This window comes from Musca vetustissima, unplaced genomic scaffold (genome assembly GCF_032173495.1).
Source record: "Musca vetustissima isolate MV318-11 ecotype Yass unplaced genomic scaffold, APGP_CSIRO_Mvet_v1 utg103221, whole genome shotgun sequence".
Classification (NCBI taxonomy): Eukaryota; Metazoa; Arthropoda; class Insecta; order Diptera; family Muscidae; genus Musca; species Musca vetustissima.
In genome coordinates, this window is record NW_026884934.1 from 1 (window position 1) to 18230 (window position 18230).

At 33.0% G+C, this 18230-nt stretch overlaps 1 protein-coding gene across 1 annotated transcript; it reads right to left on the reverse strand.

Annotated features, from left to right (window-relative positions):
• Nucleotides 1-972: 972 nt before the first annotated feature.
• Nucleotides 973-17994, reverse strand: LOC133332029 (lipid storage droplets surface-binding protein 2-like; the record flags this gene model as incomplete). Its single annotated transcript, XM_061540414.1, has 5 exons — nt 17801-17994; nt 6784-7221; nt 3686-3745; nt 1130-1296; nt 973-1008 (listed from the first exon to the last, which is right to left on the reverse strand). Coding segments are annotated over exons 1-5 (873 nt in total), but the record flags the coding sequence as incomplete, so codon positions are not given.
• Nucleotides 17995-18230: the final 236 nt, after the last annotated feature.

An 18230-nucleotide genomic window follows, 5' to 3' on the forward strand; every position in this document is an offset into this window, starting at 1 on the left:
TCAAAACATCGACATATATTTATAATATTTGGCGAGGATCTCTTGCATACTCTGATAATGATCACAGACACTTGGATGGAAATCTGTCATAAAATGCTAACAATTTGGTCGGATCATATATTTAATTATTATGTGTCACAATGAGAGTTTTACACTAATTTAGTCTTTTCCTATTGATGTATTGAGAGATGCTGTCTCAAAGGCTGTTTCTAAAACAATCGTTTAATGTTTATAAAAATAAAGAACACATGCTTATTTTTTTTTTGTTTTCTTGATTTTTATTATATTTTCATAATAATAATTTATCACTTTATTTCACATATACATATTTATGTTGTGTTTTCATATTATATATTATTATAGATTATACAATAAAAAATTATACTTTTATTTCAGTATTTTTTTGGAGGGGGGGTACTTAAAATCTACAAAAAAATGGGGTTTTAAAATTTCATTACTACTATTTATAAATATATATATAGAGCTTAAAATACATAAAAAAATTGATTTTCTTTATTAAAGGAATTCAAAATACTTTGCAATATTAAATCAATTTCATGTGCATCGAAAACATTCCCCAATATATTTTTGCTGTTATGTATTTTATGATTTCAGGGCTAGAATTGAATTTTGCTCAATTTTCTTTGAGAGATAGAGAGAGGGATATTCATTCATTTCGTTTTTCACTTAATAACTAAATAAACAATTTGTGTTATTGTTTAATTTCTGTTTGAATCTACAACTAAATAAAACTTAAGGATAATTTAGAAGGGCGTTGAGGGGGATAGGATAGGGTAGGGTAGCATAGAGGGATGACAATGTTTACATATTTTTCGTTTTTTGTTAAGGGCTTTATGTGTTAGTTCTTCTGCTCCTCGTGGCAGACGAATGAAAATTAATTGTAAAAAAATGCAATTAAACAAATTAAATAAAAAATGTTTTTAAAAAAAATAATTAATTTTTTTCATTTACAAAATAGTACTGGGTCCTCGCTTGCGGGAACTGGGACTAAAATAGGAAAAAGAAGAAAAGAAAAATTAATATACAATTGCAAATATATTGCATATATACAGAACACACACACATACAATTTTTTTTATTATTTAGCTTTTTCCATAATCTAGCTTACCATAAGTTCATTAATTTGCCTATCGATTATATGGATAATTTCTGGATTTTGTCTAACATATTCTACAATTTCGGTAATAATTTTCAGTGACATAGACAGAAAGACAGTGGATGCCGCAACTATGAATCTACTATCAAGTTCAATATCTTGATTATAAATCTCTTCGACTAAAACGATAAGAAAATCCATGAAAAGAAATAGAAGAGAGAAGAGAAAAAAAACATAATTTACTAATTGATTCAATTGAGACAAAGACAAGAGGAAATTATATGAACAAATAGAGGAAAGAAGGGAGACAAGGTGGACAGAGAATAAGTCACAAGGAATTATGATTATTATTACGGATCCCATAATATGCTCAAAAATTATTTTTAAATCATATATCGAAACTCTGAAACACATTTATTTTCTACAATTAAGTCACGAATTTTATCAGAGTTTAGTTAAAACTGTCTGAATCAAAAGTTCCTTTGATAAGTTTAACCTCAGCTTGGAATAGATGAGCAGCTAACATTGAAAAGAATTCGGAACGAGCCACCATAGGCTCTTGAGAGAAGACCAATCTCCAAAAATAAGACACAAAGTTAGAAATGAGTTGAAACCTTCAAAATACCTGAAATGGAACGGAACCTTTATATGGGTATCTGTCTAATAATTTAGGCATCGTGTGTGGAATTTTATCAGAGTTTAGTTGCAATAACAGCCGAAGAGATGAAGCTGCAAAGGTAAACCCCAGAATTCTAAATCCCTCCACCACTATGTGGGCATTCAAAATACATAATATCGGTCGGGGCAGGATAACTTTAAGTTGCACAAGGTCAGCAGTTAAAGTAGGAAAGGACCTATCGGAGCCCTTCAATACCGAACGAGGATTCAGACAAGGTGACAGTTTGTCGTGTGATCTTTTTAACATCCTACTGGAAAAGGTCATACGAGACGCAAAGGTGAACAGAAATGGCACTCTGTACACCAAACAACACATGTTACTCGCCTACGCCGATGACATCAATATAATAGGTCGAACATTGCGAGCGGTAACAGCCACCTTTGAACAAATTGAAAAGGAGTCTGCCAAAATGGGTCTGACAGTAAACGGCGTGAAGACCAAGCTGATGGTATCAACGCGCAAGACGTCCAGTAGCCTCGGACCAACTGTGGCACTTGAGAACTACAGCTTCGAGGTAGTTAAAGACTTTATATACCTTGGTACCGCCATAAATAAAACGAATGACATCAGTTTTGAAATTCGGAGAAGGATTGCGATGGCCAACAGATACTACTATGGTCTAAGTAAGAAGTTTAGAAACAAGGCCACCTCCCGCCAGACCAAACTCACACTTTATAAGACGCTGATACTACCCGTGTTATTATATGGATCAGAAGCATGGGTACTTGCGCAAGCAGATGAGGCAGCTCTTGGGGTGTTTGAGAGAAAAATTCTCCGAAAGATCTACGGGCCGATCTGCGTCGACGTTGAATATCGGCGTCGAATGAACCACGAGCTTTACAATTTATACGCGGACATCGACATAGTCAGTCGTATTGAGCTGCAGCGACTACGGTGGCTAGACCATGTTGTGCGGATGAATGAAAATGCCCCAGCTCAAAAGGCATATAAAAATGAGCCTACTGATGGTTCCCGTAGAACGGGAAGGCCACGAATTAGATGGAAAGACCAAGAAGAAAACAACATCTTGGAACGTGGTCTTCCAAATTTGGACTTGCGCACAAGACCGACGCGCTTTTTTAAGCTCGGCTTTCCAAATATAGGGCGGGACTTTAGAACCCTAGAACGTCGTGTGGTAGCTGCAGCTATGACTTTAAAAATTCCGAATATAGGGCGGGACTTTTTTATTGGGGCATGCCAAATAATTCAGTTACATTAAAGAATTTTTTAGTGAAGAGGTTTTGTAAATGCCTAACTCTACCTGGAATGCCTATCAACAGCCACTGTGGTTCTAAAATTCGTGAAAATTTTCAGACTACCTTCGGACTATGCCTCCAAATACTGTATCTTTTTAAATCCCATCTGAAAGTCTAGTCCTATCTTTATATTGCGATCCATGATCCAGATTTTAACATAGCTGTAATCAACTGGCTAAATCATACCCTATTTTTTCGAATTTGTTCAACTATTCTAGCTCACGTTTCTACATATCCTCTAAGATTTCTGTCTAACGGAACTCAATTTCATTTATAGAAGTTCGGTGGATGATTATCTAGGTATAATATTTTACAAATATTTCATTACTTAGTATTACATTATTCTAGGCTCCAGAAAAAATATATATTTTTAAAAAATACTTATTACATAAAAGACCCATGCATATATATTATAAAAAATACAAAATGTTATATCCAATTCTGCTGCAGATTATAGAAAAAGCCAATAAAAAATAATAATTTAAAATTTTTCAAAAGCATGCAAATTTAAATGTTCTACAAGTGAAGGGGGTCAATAGATTTTTCTTCAACGAATATTTTAAGCACACTCCATACTCAATACAAAATTTAGAAAATTTCAACAAAACGTATTAAAAACAACAAACCACTTACTGTCATTTTCGGGATGTTTGCCATTATGGCCATTTTGAGTGACAGCAATTTCTTTAACATCTGAGAATTAAATGAGAAAAAATTTGAAAGAAAAAAATTAACATTTTTTATTGACTTTTTCTAGAACGACCGAACAACAACAACAAAACTACGCATTACTTAAAAAACAACAACGCATGCATGCAATATTTTTTTTTATTCTTTGTTTATTTTATTTTCCACTGGAAACAAAGTCCGTTAAATTGTGACGTTCATAACTGAACAATGATGTTTACCCCGAGTCACTTTTTGTTAAGTTATTATTAAGGCCATCAGATAATGGAATGTACCCTCTCATAATCATCATCATCATCGTCAGAATAGTGTGTACATATGTACAATATACATACTTTGTTTCATATTAATTTTGAATTAAAAAAAACCTGCAACATTGTTTCACTTATCAGTGAGAATTGAAAGAAAAAACACAAAACCTTGTGAAGCCTTTTGCAAATAATAAAACAAAAGCTTTCTGTAAACATGAGAGAGTTTATATACATAAACATATATATAAATATATTTATGTACCTAAATTTTTTTCACCTTGGGTTTTTTATTCTTTTTAAATTTATCTTATCATTGTTGCTTCTATTTTTAAATCTTTGTACTGTCAAATGGTATTGGCCCTCAGAGTGCTAAGAAATAAATGCATATTTGTAAGATTCGGAAGACTAAGAACCACTGGATGTCCTCCTGTGAAATGCGGTCTGCAAAAATTCTACAGGGATCGAAAAAAAGCCTAGAGATTACGTTTTTATAACAGTGAAGTCTACGATCGGAAACGACTCGATTTTCGCTGTACCAACGACCGTTCTATAACCGTACCGCCCCATTATAGTTACTTCGAAAGTTTTAGCAGCTCTTTTCAACGGAAGTAGCTGTAATTTCGTATTCCAAATCTTGTGGAGAGAACAATATTTTTGCACCGTCTCGGTGTTTTAAGGGTTCAGCTGCATTTTTCCCACGACATGTCTGTTACATCACATTGCGAGACAGACATATTGTGAAGGATCTAGCCACATTTTCACACTGAAGAGGTTGTAAATTATATATCGGATCATAAGAGGGTAAAAATTAATATAGGTCCATGCTGTGGCATAGCCCCAATATAATGATACCATCTTATTGTCGGTATTTTGAAGATTTATCCTCAATCGGCCACCAAAGTGGCATTCCAGATTATTTGTGGCAAAAGTTTTATAATAGTCCTAGACCCCATGTAAAGAAGAACTTTCCAGATAGTTTTCAATATAAGAAGTTATTCCATTTATGGAAAACCTATAGAATAAGGTCTTTCTAAAAACGATCCATAGAATAGGGTTTCCAGCTCGAGGCATTTTCACACCAAGGATGCTGCAGTTTTATATATCGAGTTCTAAGAGGGTCAATATAGCAATGCAAAAAATTATTTATTTAGGTCCATGCTTTGTCATAGCCCCCATATAAATATACCATCTTATTGTCGGTATTTTAAAGATTTATCCTCATTCACCCACCGAAGTGGAATTCCGGAATTATTAGAGGGTGATATTTATTTGTGCAGTGTTTAGCCACTTTTCTCTCCGAGGAAGCTGTAGTTTTATTTTTAGGGTTCTAAGAGGGTTCAAATATCATTGTAGAATTGCTTTGGCATAGACTCCATATAAAGGTACCATATTATTGTCGGTATTTTGAAGATTTGTCCTCATTTGCCCATCGAATTTCTGCAGGGTAATAATTATTTATACCGATAGTCATAGAAGGACTACCCAAGGCGTGGATTAAGGACTACCCAAGACGTGGATTAAGAAAATGTATTTTTAAGGCTTACCCAAGGCGTGGATTTTAACAAATATACTTTTTTAAGGGCTACACGAGGCGTGGATTAAGAAACAAATATTTTTAAGGATTACCCAAGGCGTGGATTTTAACAAATATACTTTTTTATGGGCTACACGAGGCGCGGATTTTCTAAAAAAAATATTCTTAAGGACTACACACGGCGTGGATTTGTGACAGGCAAAAGGAAACGAGATACATCGGTTCAGATTTAGATATAGCTCCCATATATATTTTCGTCCGATATAAGGTGAATGGTGCACCAAAGACCCTAAATATCTTTCGATATGCATGAATTAAGTCTAGAATGGTGTGTAGTAAGTTTCGTGGAAATCGGTTCAGATTTAGATATAACTCCCATACATACTTTCGTACGATTAAGAACTTTCCAGAAAGCTTCCAAGACATTTTCTAGACAAGACATTTTAAGACATTTTCCATCTCTTCAAGACCTATAGAATAATTACCTCCTATAGACGATCCATGGAATAGGGTCCGTAGAATAAAGAGTCTAACCTGTAGATAGTTATGTAGTGTCTTCTCTATGTAGAATATCTCAAGTAGGTCTTTTGAATTTTAAAGATTTGCAACCTATATAACCTACAAAATGTTCTAAGAATTCCTTTTTAGAAGTCCTATAGAATATCTTCTAACTACGATGATATTTTGTCGAAAGAACGCTTGTACAAGCTCTTCTGCATATAGATGACCTCTGAAGGTAATTCTGGACATAAACTTCGCATCTTCTCTGCTATACAACAAAATAACCTTTATTTAATAGCTTTACACTCTCCCTCTTAGTTCGATTTATCTGCTAAAATGTTTATCAATAAATTATACCGACCGAAAGTATTTCTGGACATAAAGTTTTCTATTTATAAAATACGTATAGGTGGTCTAACTTCTATAGAATAAACACATAGATTTTTTTTGTAGAACCACGTATGTCTTTGTGGAGAGGACCTTTCGTAGGACATGTTTTATGGAACCCTCTCTGAAGGTCTTCAATCTACAGGAGATTGTCTGGAATTCTTTAAAATTTACTACACCAATCTCTATTGGTATTCAAGGCATACCGCCTTGATCTAAAATACCTCTACAACAACAAAACAAACATAATTTATTTCTCTACAAAATAGTAGTCTAAGCAAACCTCTACAACAACAACAAAACAAACATCTATTATTTCTACACAAGAAGTAGAAAAAAAATTGTCAACACTTTCCCACCTTAATACTCACCATTATCTTCTTCAACATCCGATTCCGATTTGGGGAAATAATATTCCAATAGACGTTCAGCCAATGCGGTTGTAGTATCGACACCATTTACAGCCAAACTACCATACTGAGTGGCCAGAACTTCATTGGCCTTTTGCCAGGCTAAATCTTTCAAGGAGGCAGCTTTTTGTTGACCGGCCGCTTTGAATTTGACAACACGATCAATATGTGGCTGCACAACATCGATAACTTTGTTCTTAGCTTGATTATAGATTTCCTGAGGTGTATCCTTAATAATGGGTGCCTTAACTTCCAGCTTGTCAATACCTTTGACCAAAGTTTGATCGACATAGTGAATGGGACGATCCAATTTGCAGACAATGGGTGCGGCAGTGGTGACGGCACGTGAAACACAATCTTCGGCGGCGCTCAACGCCCAATTGAAGACACGATTTTTGCCTGGAAAGAAAATGTGTTTTTTTTATTAAATATAATTTCAAGGTTATTTCAATGTTATATAAATGTGTTTATATACATCTTAAGGGGCATGTTTGACCTGCTTTCTAATATGCCGAGCAGAAAATATATTATGACAATGTCATGGTTCTATTGTTTTGTTGTATGTGTGTGAGAGAAGAATTTCTTTTTTTATTATTTTTGCATTATTGTTTTATGGGATTTTTTTTATTTCGATCGTTTTCTTATCAGTCAATTGCCAATTGTACTTTAGCAATTGATTTTTTTGTATTTGGGATTTTTTTGTTCTTGCTGCTCTTGTATTTAATTATCGCAAATAATTCGACGACGACGTCAAAGATTGTTCCATCCAAATAAATCATTGGATAATGTCATAAATAAATTGATAAGGTCAATTTCTTTTTGGGTCTCAAACAATGAAAGTCGTACGATTCATTTCAATAAAATGTTTGGAGGTACTAAATATGGATTTTACACACACACACACACACATCCTCTTCCATTAAGGCCAGGTGTTATCATAATCGTGGAAAATAATGAAATATTTTTCCAAGAAATCATGGTTTTGATAACTCATATTAAGATTAAAATACCATGGAATAGTTGTGATGAAAGAATCTCACAAAGGGCCTAACAAATTTTTACCAACTTCAGTCCCACAGTAGCAGCAGATAATGATAAAAGATGTAGTTTTCAGAAATTCGAAACTCTTCTTTAACTTTTTAATTAAAATCTTTACACCCTCCCTCGAAGTTCGTTTTATTTGCTAAAATTTTAATTAAAAAATTATACCGGCCGGTTCATATATTGTCACACGAAGCTAACTTAGACGTGACAGAAGATCTGTAATTAATTTCCATTCAAATCTAAAGAATTTCATCATTTTGAATATTTCAGCTAAGCAACAAACAAACAATCATCATCATTATTGTTGAAAACAACAACAACAACATTAAAAGTTTTCAATTTCATTTAGAATTTTTTTTGCACACGCTTAAAGTGCCAATAATTGAAATGCGCATTAGAAAACCGAAACTACAACAACAAAACTATAATTATTTATAAATTATTTCGTAAACTTATCTTGTTGTTGTTGTAGTTATGAATAATTGAGACGAACGTGGCTAGATTTGAATGGCTAAAACGATATGAGGTCATAAAATTGCAATAAATATCAAAATTGGCATATGTGGTATATATTTCGGAATATTGAATTGAAAATGAAGTCGGAAAGCAGGATGGTGCCAACTCAAGGACAAAGAGGAGCATGGATTTATAAAAAACAAAAACGTGAATTAAAAAAAATATTTTTAAGGACTGCACAAGGCGTGGATTTTCCAAAAATTATTTTTTGAAGGCGTGGATATTTTTAAAGGCTTACCCAAGGCTTGGATTTTAACAAATATACTTTTTTTAAGGTTAAGAAAAAATATTTTTAAGGATTACCCAAGGCGTAGATTTTACCAAATATACTTTTTTAAGGGATACACGAGGCGTGGATTAAAAAAAAAATTATTTTTAAGGCGTGGATTAAAAAATATATATTTTTAAGGCGTGGATTTAAAAAATATATATTTTTAAGGCGTGGATTAAAAAAAATATATTTTTAAGGCGTGGAATAAAAAAAATATATTTTTAAGGCGTGGATTAAAAAATATATATTTTTAAGGACTACCCAAGTCCTGGATTTTTTAATGAATATTCTTTAGGACTACCCAATCGCGTATTTTTTAAATATATTTGAAAAATATATTTTTTAATATTTTTGAGGACTCCCCAGGGCTTGGTTTTTATGTTAAGTCAGCTATATGTATTTTTCCACCTTAAAAAAAAAACAAGTGAAAATGCGTTAAGTTCGGCCGGGCCGAACTTTGGATACCCTCCACCATAGATATACTGACAGGTACTTGAAATGAAAATATGGGGAAAATACCAAAAAGTGAACCTATATCGACATTTCTTCAAACCGATTATGTAAACCATAATGTAAACTATATTACAAATTTCAGACATTTTTAATGGATACCCTCAGCTTTATGGCTAATGAGGGTGTATACACTTTGACACGGTTAATATGTGCCTCATCGAAATATTGGTTCTACACCCATGTTTCTTTGGACCAACTTTGTTTCAGAAAATTTTGGTTTCATCCAAATTTTTCCTATTCTATTATTTCTTCCAAACTTAGTTCAAGTTCGAAGATGGAGGATACCGTTCCATTCCTTCTGGTACCTCCCACACAGGGGCTAAGCCTAAATACGGGTTATAGTTCATATATAGTTCATTATCGAACCTTACGTTCTAGTTTTTTTCATCTCGATATCCTCCGCAGGTGATATGATTACAACAGAGTCTTAGAACCAAACCCAAAACGCGGAACAAATTGCATAAATATTTTAATATAAAAAATAATAATTTTTGGTAGGCACATTGTTTACCATATACGAATACAAAACACCAAATTTCAGCGAATTCGGTAGAAACCTCAAAATAGCGAAAATTGGTGGTACCCTTATATGGGGGCTACCAGAAAAATTGGACCTATATTTATAAGTTTTAGTGGAGATATTTGGTTCCCAATAAGAACCAAATGTACCAAATTTCAGCGAATTCGGTTGAAAAACGTACTCAAGAACCTCAAAATAGTGAAAATTGGGGGTACCCTTATATGGGGGCTACCAGAAAAAATGGACCTATATTTATAATTTTTAGTGGAGAGATTTGCTACCCAATAAGAACTCAAAGTACTAAATTACAGCCAATTCGGTTGAAAACTACGATCAAAACCCCAAAAATACTGAAAATTAGAGGGTACCGTTATATGGGGGCTACCAGAAAAAATGGACCTATATTTATAATTTTTCTGTGGAGAAATTTGGTACCCAATAGCAACCCAATGTACCACATTTCAGTGAATTCGTTTGAAAAACGCACTCAAGAACCTCAAAGTACGGAAAATTGGTGGGTACTCTTATATGGGAGCTATGCCTAAACGTGTACCGATATATCCCATCTTCGAACTTGACCTGCCTGCAGACTAAAGACGACTCTGTGCAAAATGTTGGCGATCTATCTCAACTCTTTTAGACGCTAGAGTGATTACAACAGACGGACGGACATGCTTAGATCGTCAAAGAATTTTACGCTGATCAAGAATATATATACTTTATAGGGTCGGAAATGATTATTTCGATGAGTTACAAACGGAAAAACAAAATTAATATACCCTCCATACTATGGTGGAGGCTATAAAAAAATAAAAATGAAGCTATCGTTATAGCCGTATACACAATCTCAAATATAACTTCAAAGTCTAAAAGTTTCAATTACTACTTTATTTGAATCTAATTAGAATATTATTTCAAATGAGTTATAGATTGTTGTTTTTGTTGTTTCTATAAATAATAAAATTTAGAAGCTATTAATAATGTGAGTGCAACGAACAAGTTCTTACCCGTGTACAAAAAAAAAAACTGTTCGAAAAAAGTCATTATTCCTTTGTTTGGTTCCTTTTTTTGTATTTCGTGATAATCAAATGCTCGTGTCTTTGACAGTTCCAGATTTTTTTTGCTGGTTTCTATCGGTAAATATTTTTGTTTTTATTAAGATAATCTCTGCGTAAAGGTAAATTTGTTAAGCATATGCTATTGTTTTTGGGTAAATATTTTTCGAATGCAATTGATAATGGCTGGATAGACTTTGTACTTCATAGAATAAAAAAAACAATATTTTTAAAATTAACACAAACAAATAATTTTTGAAATTTGGACAAAAAAATAAAATGCTTTGTTGTTAACACATTTTTGAAGACTATTAAATTTTAATAATATCGAATAAAATAATATAATATTTTGAAGTTGTAGAAATGTATGTGTAGTATTTCAATGCTGTATATTAGCGATAAATATTCATGTTGTTGTCTAGTGTAATCCCTTTCCCCTTCACGTTTGTAGAATTCGAATATAAGTGGAATATCGGACATGTGTTGCACTACCGGAATTAAATTACTGTTTCTGTTATTTATTTCATATTTTTTCTTAATTCTTAAAACCAGCTATTCATTAATAATTCGTATCATATATCATATCTAATAACTTATACACTTTTTGAGAGTATTTGTTTTTTTTTCAGAAATATTAGCATCAGTTTTTTTTTAAAAAGAGGGGAATTTTTTTAATTTTTATTATTATATTTTCTCATGATTATTGTATGAGGTATTTATGTAAATTAGTGTTTGGACTTTGATCGAATATTGTTTGCAACGAACAAAAAAATAAATAAAACAGGTGATGGTGCTCGTGATGATGTTGTTGTTGTGTTTTTTTATATAACTGATGATGTGTGTGTTGGATTAAAAAAAAATCCGCTATCTATTAGGAAATGGAAAATACGTCATTTTGTGAGATAAACTTTTATCATTTAGTTCATAACACTAAAAATAAGATAAATATTGTAATAGTTTAGTGGGGTCTGAAAAAAGTTGGGGATATAAATAAATGGAAACCGAAAAAAATCGGAATTATATTTAAAGCCTTTCAAAAGTTCGAAAAAAAGTTTTTTTAAGAACATGGATTTTTAATACAAATTTTTATAAGAATATTTTTTAAGAACATGGAAGGATATTTTTTAGCGGTGTGGATTTTTTGAATCATATTTTTTAAGGAAGTGGGACTAAAAACGTGAAGGAATTTGGTCCTAGTGGACCTTGCATATTTTTAAGATCGTTTTGAAGGACTGACAGATGTGTGTGGGTGTGTGTGTGTGTTTTTTTTTTTGAAAATAATGATTTAAGGACCAACAGAAAATAGGACTTTTTAGAGAATATATTTTCAAGCATCAATAGAAGTGTGCATTTTTTAAAAGAATATTTTAAAGACCCAAAATAATTGTTGATATTTTTAAACGACCGAAAGAAGAAGAGGCCAATAAGACAGTGAAGTTTTTAAAGCAGAAATAGGACCGTGGAGTTTTAAATGATAAGATTTTTAAAGAAAACTATTTTATATATTCAAGGACTATTAAATATTCATGTCTTGGAAATTTCTTAAAAATATTTATTTAAAAATACAACCTATCAAATGGCATGAATATTTAATAGAATATTTTTTTCGACCACTACACAAGGCATGTAATTTTATAATAATAAAATATTTCAAAAACTAGTTGAATTGCGGATTTTTCAAAATATATTTATACCCTACACAACTATGTTGTCAGGGTATTTATACCCTACACAACTATGTTGTCAGGGTATTTATACCCTACACAACTATGTTGTCAGGGTATTTATACCCTACACAACTATGTTGTCAGGGTATTATAGCTTTGTGCAGCCCCAAGTGTTTGTAATGCCGCGAAATATTGGTCCTAGACCCACCTTTAAGTATGCCGATCGCCATATCTCGACTAGCTGAGTCGATCTAGACATGTGTGTCCGTCCGTCCGTCTGTCCATTATATTTTGTAAACATGATACAGGCCACAATTATGGACCAATCTTCACGAAATTTTGCATGTAGGATGGGTTCGGCTTAATGAAGACCCCTATTGTTATATCGGATAATATTTAGGGGATAAAATGGACCAAAAACTTTATTTTTGTTTAATTTTTGGTCGCTCCAGAGGCCGCAATTATGGCTTAATACCGCGAATTTTTGCATGGAGAAGGGGATCGGGCCAAGGAATAAGCATGACTGTTTTGATAAGGATCGGTCAATATTTAGCGGGTAAAATGGACCTAGACTTTTGTGTGAAAAATGACAAATTTTGTATTCTATGGCGTATATACTTGCCCCTGAAGGACCTAGACCAAAACGTTGATAGTATGTTCAAGAGGAGTGGTTGACCTTTAAATTGATACCAATTATATGGTATTTTTTACAGGTGCTTACGTATTCAGTCATTATTTTGTAACCCAAAACCACACTAGAGGGAGGAAATATAGCGCTGATCGCTTTGACAATTTCTATGAGGTTTCAGTAATTTTCGGTGATGATGAATTTTGGGATGAAGTGGACCAAAAACTTAACTTTTTGTGTTTTTTTTATTTTGAATCGATCCACAGTTGAGGGTCCAACATCACAACATAAACCACGGTAAAGAGATTTAGTCGGATTTCAAGAGGGTGCAAATAACGCAAATTACATTTTCGTGGAAGTTGTGTAGGGTATTATATGGTCGGCCCCGTCCGACTATACTGCTCCGCTCACTGGTTTTTTATATATATTTCCAAGAATCACAAGAAGCGTGTTTTTAAGGGAATATGTTTTCAAGGACCCTACTATGTGTTGAATTTTTTAAAGTATTAACGAAGATTTTTAAGAATAGTATTCTGTTCAAAGACCAATCCAATCGTGATTTTTTTAAAGAATATTTTTTCAAGGACCAATATAACAGTTGGTTTTATAAGAAGATTTTTTTAAGCACCAACACAAGGGTTAATTTCTAAAAGAATATTTTTTAAGGACCACCTCAAGGTGTGGATTTTTAAAATAATATTTTTTTCAACGACCATCACAAGGCGTGGATTTTTAAAAGAATATTTTTGTAATGACCACCACAAGATGTGGATTTTTAAACGAATATTTTTTAGGGACCACTACAAGGTGTGGATTTTTAAAAGAATATTTATGAAAAAATATATTCTGAAGATCTATTGAATATTTAAATTGGTAAAAATAATTTATCCCTTTCTCTGTATGGAGAAAATGACCGATCTTTCTCATTTTGTGTTCAATTTAAATCAATTATGGAAATTACAAACTTATTTACATATGTCGGATGGGTCGGTCGGTCGTACAAATCAATATTCCAGAAATAAATGTTTGGGTTTTCTTTGTCCTCCAACACGCATCCCTTGCCACGTTCCCACTTCTTTATTTACATTATTTATTAGTATTATTGAATATTGGCAATATGTTGTTGTTTTTTGCCATTTAGCTTTCGTTTTATTGATTTTCGAATAATTGGTCCCCTTCCAGATACGTATTGTTTTTCATTGACTGGCCGCCATCAGTCAATTTGCTGAATTTTTCTTTCCCTCCATCTACTACAGTCATCATATTGTTGAGAATTTAAATTTCAATTAAATTTAATTGTTTTCAATTATAATTGGCCCGAGCAGGAGGTAGGGCAGGGAGGTGTGGCAAAAAATGAGAAGATAGTGGCTGCCATACAAATTGTGAGAAAAAATTTTCTTGGGTGTATTTTTCAGTCAGTCAGCCAGTCATTCATTCATATGGCAAATTCTCTAACTGAATATAAACTATTGTTATTAAATATGTATGTAATTGTATTGTAGTTGTTGTTGTGTTTTCTTTTTACAATGAACCTTAATTGTAATTAATAAAAAAACAAACTATATACTACAATTTGTTGGCAATAGGTAAACACTAGATGAGGTATAGGGTGTGGTATCTGTGTAAGGTAGATGAAGGTGTTTCTAGAAAATATTGTTATGTATAATTTTTTCATTAATACCAAAACTTCAAAATCCATTTTTATGCCACAAAGTGCCATTACGTTTGCAAGACCTCGAAATGTTCACGTGAGACACAATAGAGTATATGTATTTATTATTGGTCAGAATAAAAATCTATGACGATTTAACTATATGCGTCCGTCCGATGAAATTAGGATACAGCTCATAATATTCATGATTGAGCCTTGGAATTTGGCATATACGTAGCTATTACCTCTAAAATTGTTTAGTATTTAAAAAGAAGTATTTCGGTCCACATTTTGAAGTTGCTTTGGGACACGGTTTTCAACCCAATTGACTGTAATTTAGTATTTTGTATCATTGTATAGCACATATCGATACCATAAATTATTAATATTGACCCAAGTTTCAGGGTAGCTCCCATATAACGTTACCCCCACACCCCTTATATTCGGTATTTAGGGGGTTTTGGACACATTTTTTCACCGAATTTTCTGTAATTTGAATGACACAAAATCCGTACCATTAATATTGACCCAAGTTTCAGGGTAGACCCACCACAACGGTACCCCCCAATTTTCGGTATTTAGGGGATTTTGGAACCATTTTTCCTCCGAATTGACTGTAATTTGGTATTTTGGATTCTCATTGCATAGTAGATCTCCGTACTAAAAATTATTAATATTGACCCAAGTTTCAGGATGGCCTCATATAACAGCACACCCAATACTCGGTATTTAGGGGATTTTGGGTACGTTTTTCAATCGAATTGGCTGTAATTTAATATTTTGGATTCTCATTGCATAGCACATCTGCGTACTAAAAATTATTAATATTGACCCAAGTTTGAGCAATTTTTCACTCTAATCAGCTGTTGTTTGGTATTTTGGTTTAAAATGTTCCTTCTAAAAATTTTCAATATTGGTCCACTTTCTACGACAGCCCCCATTTAACCGCTACATCCAAAATTTTAGTATTATATTTGAAATTCTCTTTAAGTAGAAAAATCTCCCTACCAAAATATTCGTTCATCTTCCCGGGTAGGCCCCATTATTCGATATTTTGAAATATTTGGCACGTTTTACAAGAGAATAGGCTCAAATTTGATTTTTCAGATTACCACAACGTGTCAAATTTTCCTACCAAAAATTATCGCTTTTTGTTTTGGTATAGGTCCCAATTTTCGGTATTTTGAAGCTTTTGTCGTATTTTCTCTGTAATTTGGAAATTATCTCATATATAGGAAATTATCAATATTGATCCATGTTTTGACATAACATAACCCATGTTATGACAGCTCCCAATAGCCAATAATTTGAGGATTTCAGATAAATTATAGTGGAGTTCATCAATCGCTTCAAATGAATAACCATATCGTAGTGGTGAATAAAAAACAATTACGAGAGTCCTCAAGATTTCCATAGGAAAATTGGAGGTCCATGTCTCAGGAAATATGGATTTTCGCAAGAAAAACAGTACATCGCTGTTACCAGAATCCCTAGAACTATTTTTACCCTTCACCACACTGTGGTACAGGGTATTATGTCTTTGTGCATATGTTTGTAACAGGCAAAACGAAAAGAGATAGACCCATGGTTCCTTTTGAGAATATGCATAGAATCACTTTTTAATTCGATTTATGCATGTCCGTCTGTCTGTCCATGTATTTTTGTGAGCAACGTACAGGTCGCATTTATGATCCGAATTGAATGAAATTTGGCACAGCTCATTTGTTTGGCCCAAGGACGAACCCTATTGAAATTGTGGAAAAATCGGTTCAGATTTAGATATAGCTCTCATATATATTTTCGTCCGATTTAATGTAAATGGTGTACCAAAGTCCCTATATATCTTTCGATTGGCACGAAATTTGATATAACGTACTGAATTGGGCCTAGAGTGATGTCTTCCAAATTTCGTGAAAATCGGTCCAGATTTAGATATAGCTCCCATATATAGTTTCGTCCGATTTCATGTAAATTATGCACCAAAATCCCTATATATCATTCGATTTGCACGAAATTTGGCATAACGTAGTGAATTAAGCCTCGAATGATGTGTGCCAAGTTTCGAGAAAATCGGTCCAGATTTAGATATAGGCCCCATATATAGTTTCGTCCGATGTCATGTAAATTGTGCACCAAAGTCCCTATATATCTTTCGATTTGCACGAAATTTGACATAACGTACTGAATTGAGCCTAGAATGATGTCTGCCAAGTTTCGAGAAAATCGGTATAGATTTAGATATAGCTCCCATATATAGTTTCATATTTTATTTCATACAATTTCATGATAATAGTCCTGTTTAATATACCCATAGTGGTGAAGGGTGAAGGTGGTTTTGTTTGGGGAAAATAAAATTTAAAAAATCTGGGTGTTTTTTTACACAAATCCCCTCTCTCTGCCATATCTGAATCACATAATTTAATGAAAAACCACACGCAACAAAAAAGAAAACCACATGTCAAAAATGTTCGTTTCAGACCGTATGTCGACCGACATACAAAAACTAAACATGGCTTCACCCAGAAAGCATTTTGAGCGATTTGCATGGCTTGGCCTTACCATCAATTGGCAATATGGTGTGGTTGGCTGAACGAAGTAATAATAATTACGGTTAATTTGCATACAAAAAAAAAAAAAAAAAACGACCGACTTTACAACGCCAACCGAATGACAGTTGTTTACAACATGTTGTTGTTGCTGCTGCTGCGGTTGTTGTTTTACATAATGCAAGTGACATTTATTTTTCTGACAAGTATGTACATATATAATAACCGTTTTTTATTTTTCTTGGGGTCTTTAGAATCTCTCAAGGTTTCTCCAAGATAGTTAGTATACAACACACATACATGCTTACACGCAATGTCAGAGAAGCATTGAGAACGTTAGAATGACAGTTCATTGAACTTGGTGTGTGTGTGCGTGTGTGTCTGTTACATTGTTGTTATGGTCGATGATGAAGTTTCTAACTCCAATAATTTTTGCCATTTTGTGTGTTTGGAACTCATTTGTCATTTGTCATTTTCTCTTCTGCTTCTTCTTCTTTTTACATTTTTTTAATTCCACTCACTGCAACGAGTGAAGTTGGTTGGTTGTTTGCTTGCTTGGTTACCTACCTTTAACTTTGCCATAGACATCTTGAGATTTATCCCAGGCAGCACCAACTACTGGCAATTTAATAATACGTTCCAATGATTCCAAATGTGGCAACAGATTTTGGGTATCTTTAGCTTCAACAACGGCAGCGTTGCCATTTCCGGTGGCAGTTTTATTTTCTACACTTTCCATTTTGTTTTTTGGATTTTTGTTGTTCTTGTTGTTTTTGGATCAAATTCTTTTCACTTCTTTTTTTTAGTTTTTGTAAAAATTACAAAAATATCAATTTATTCCACTTCTTTGTTCAAAAAATTCACAATTTCCTTTTTATATTTCTCTCTACAAAGTAATATTTGTTTCTTCTTGTTTATCACTTATTTTTCTTTGGTTCTTTTTTCTTCTTCTTCTTTATTTGCTTTCAAAGCTTATGGCATATGAAATTTCTTTTCA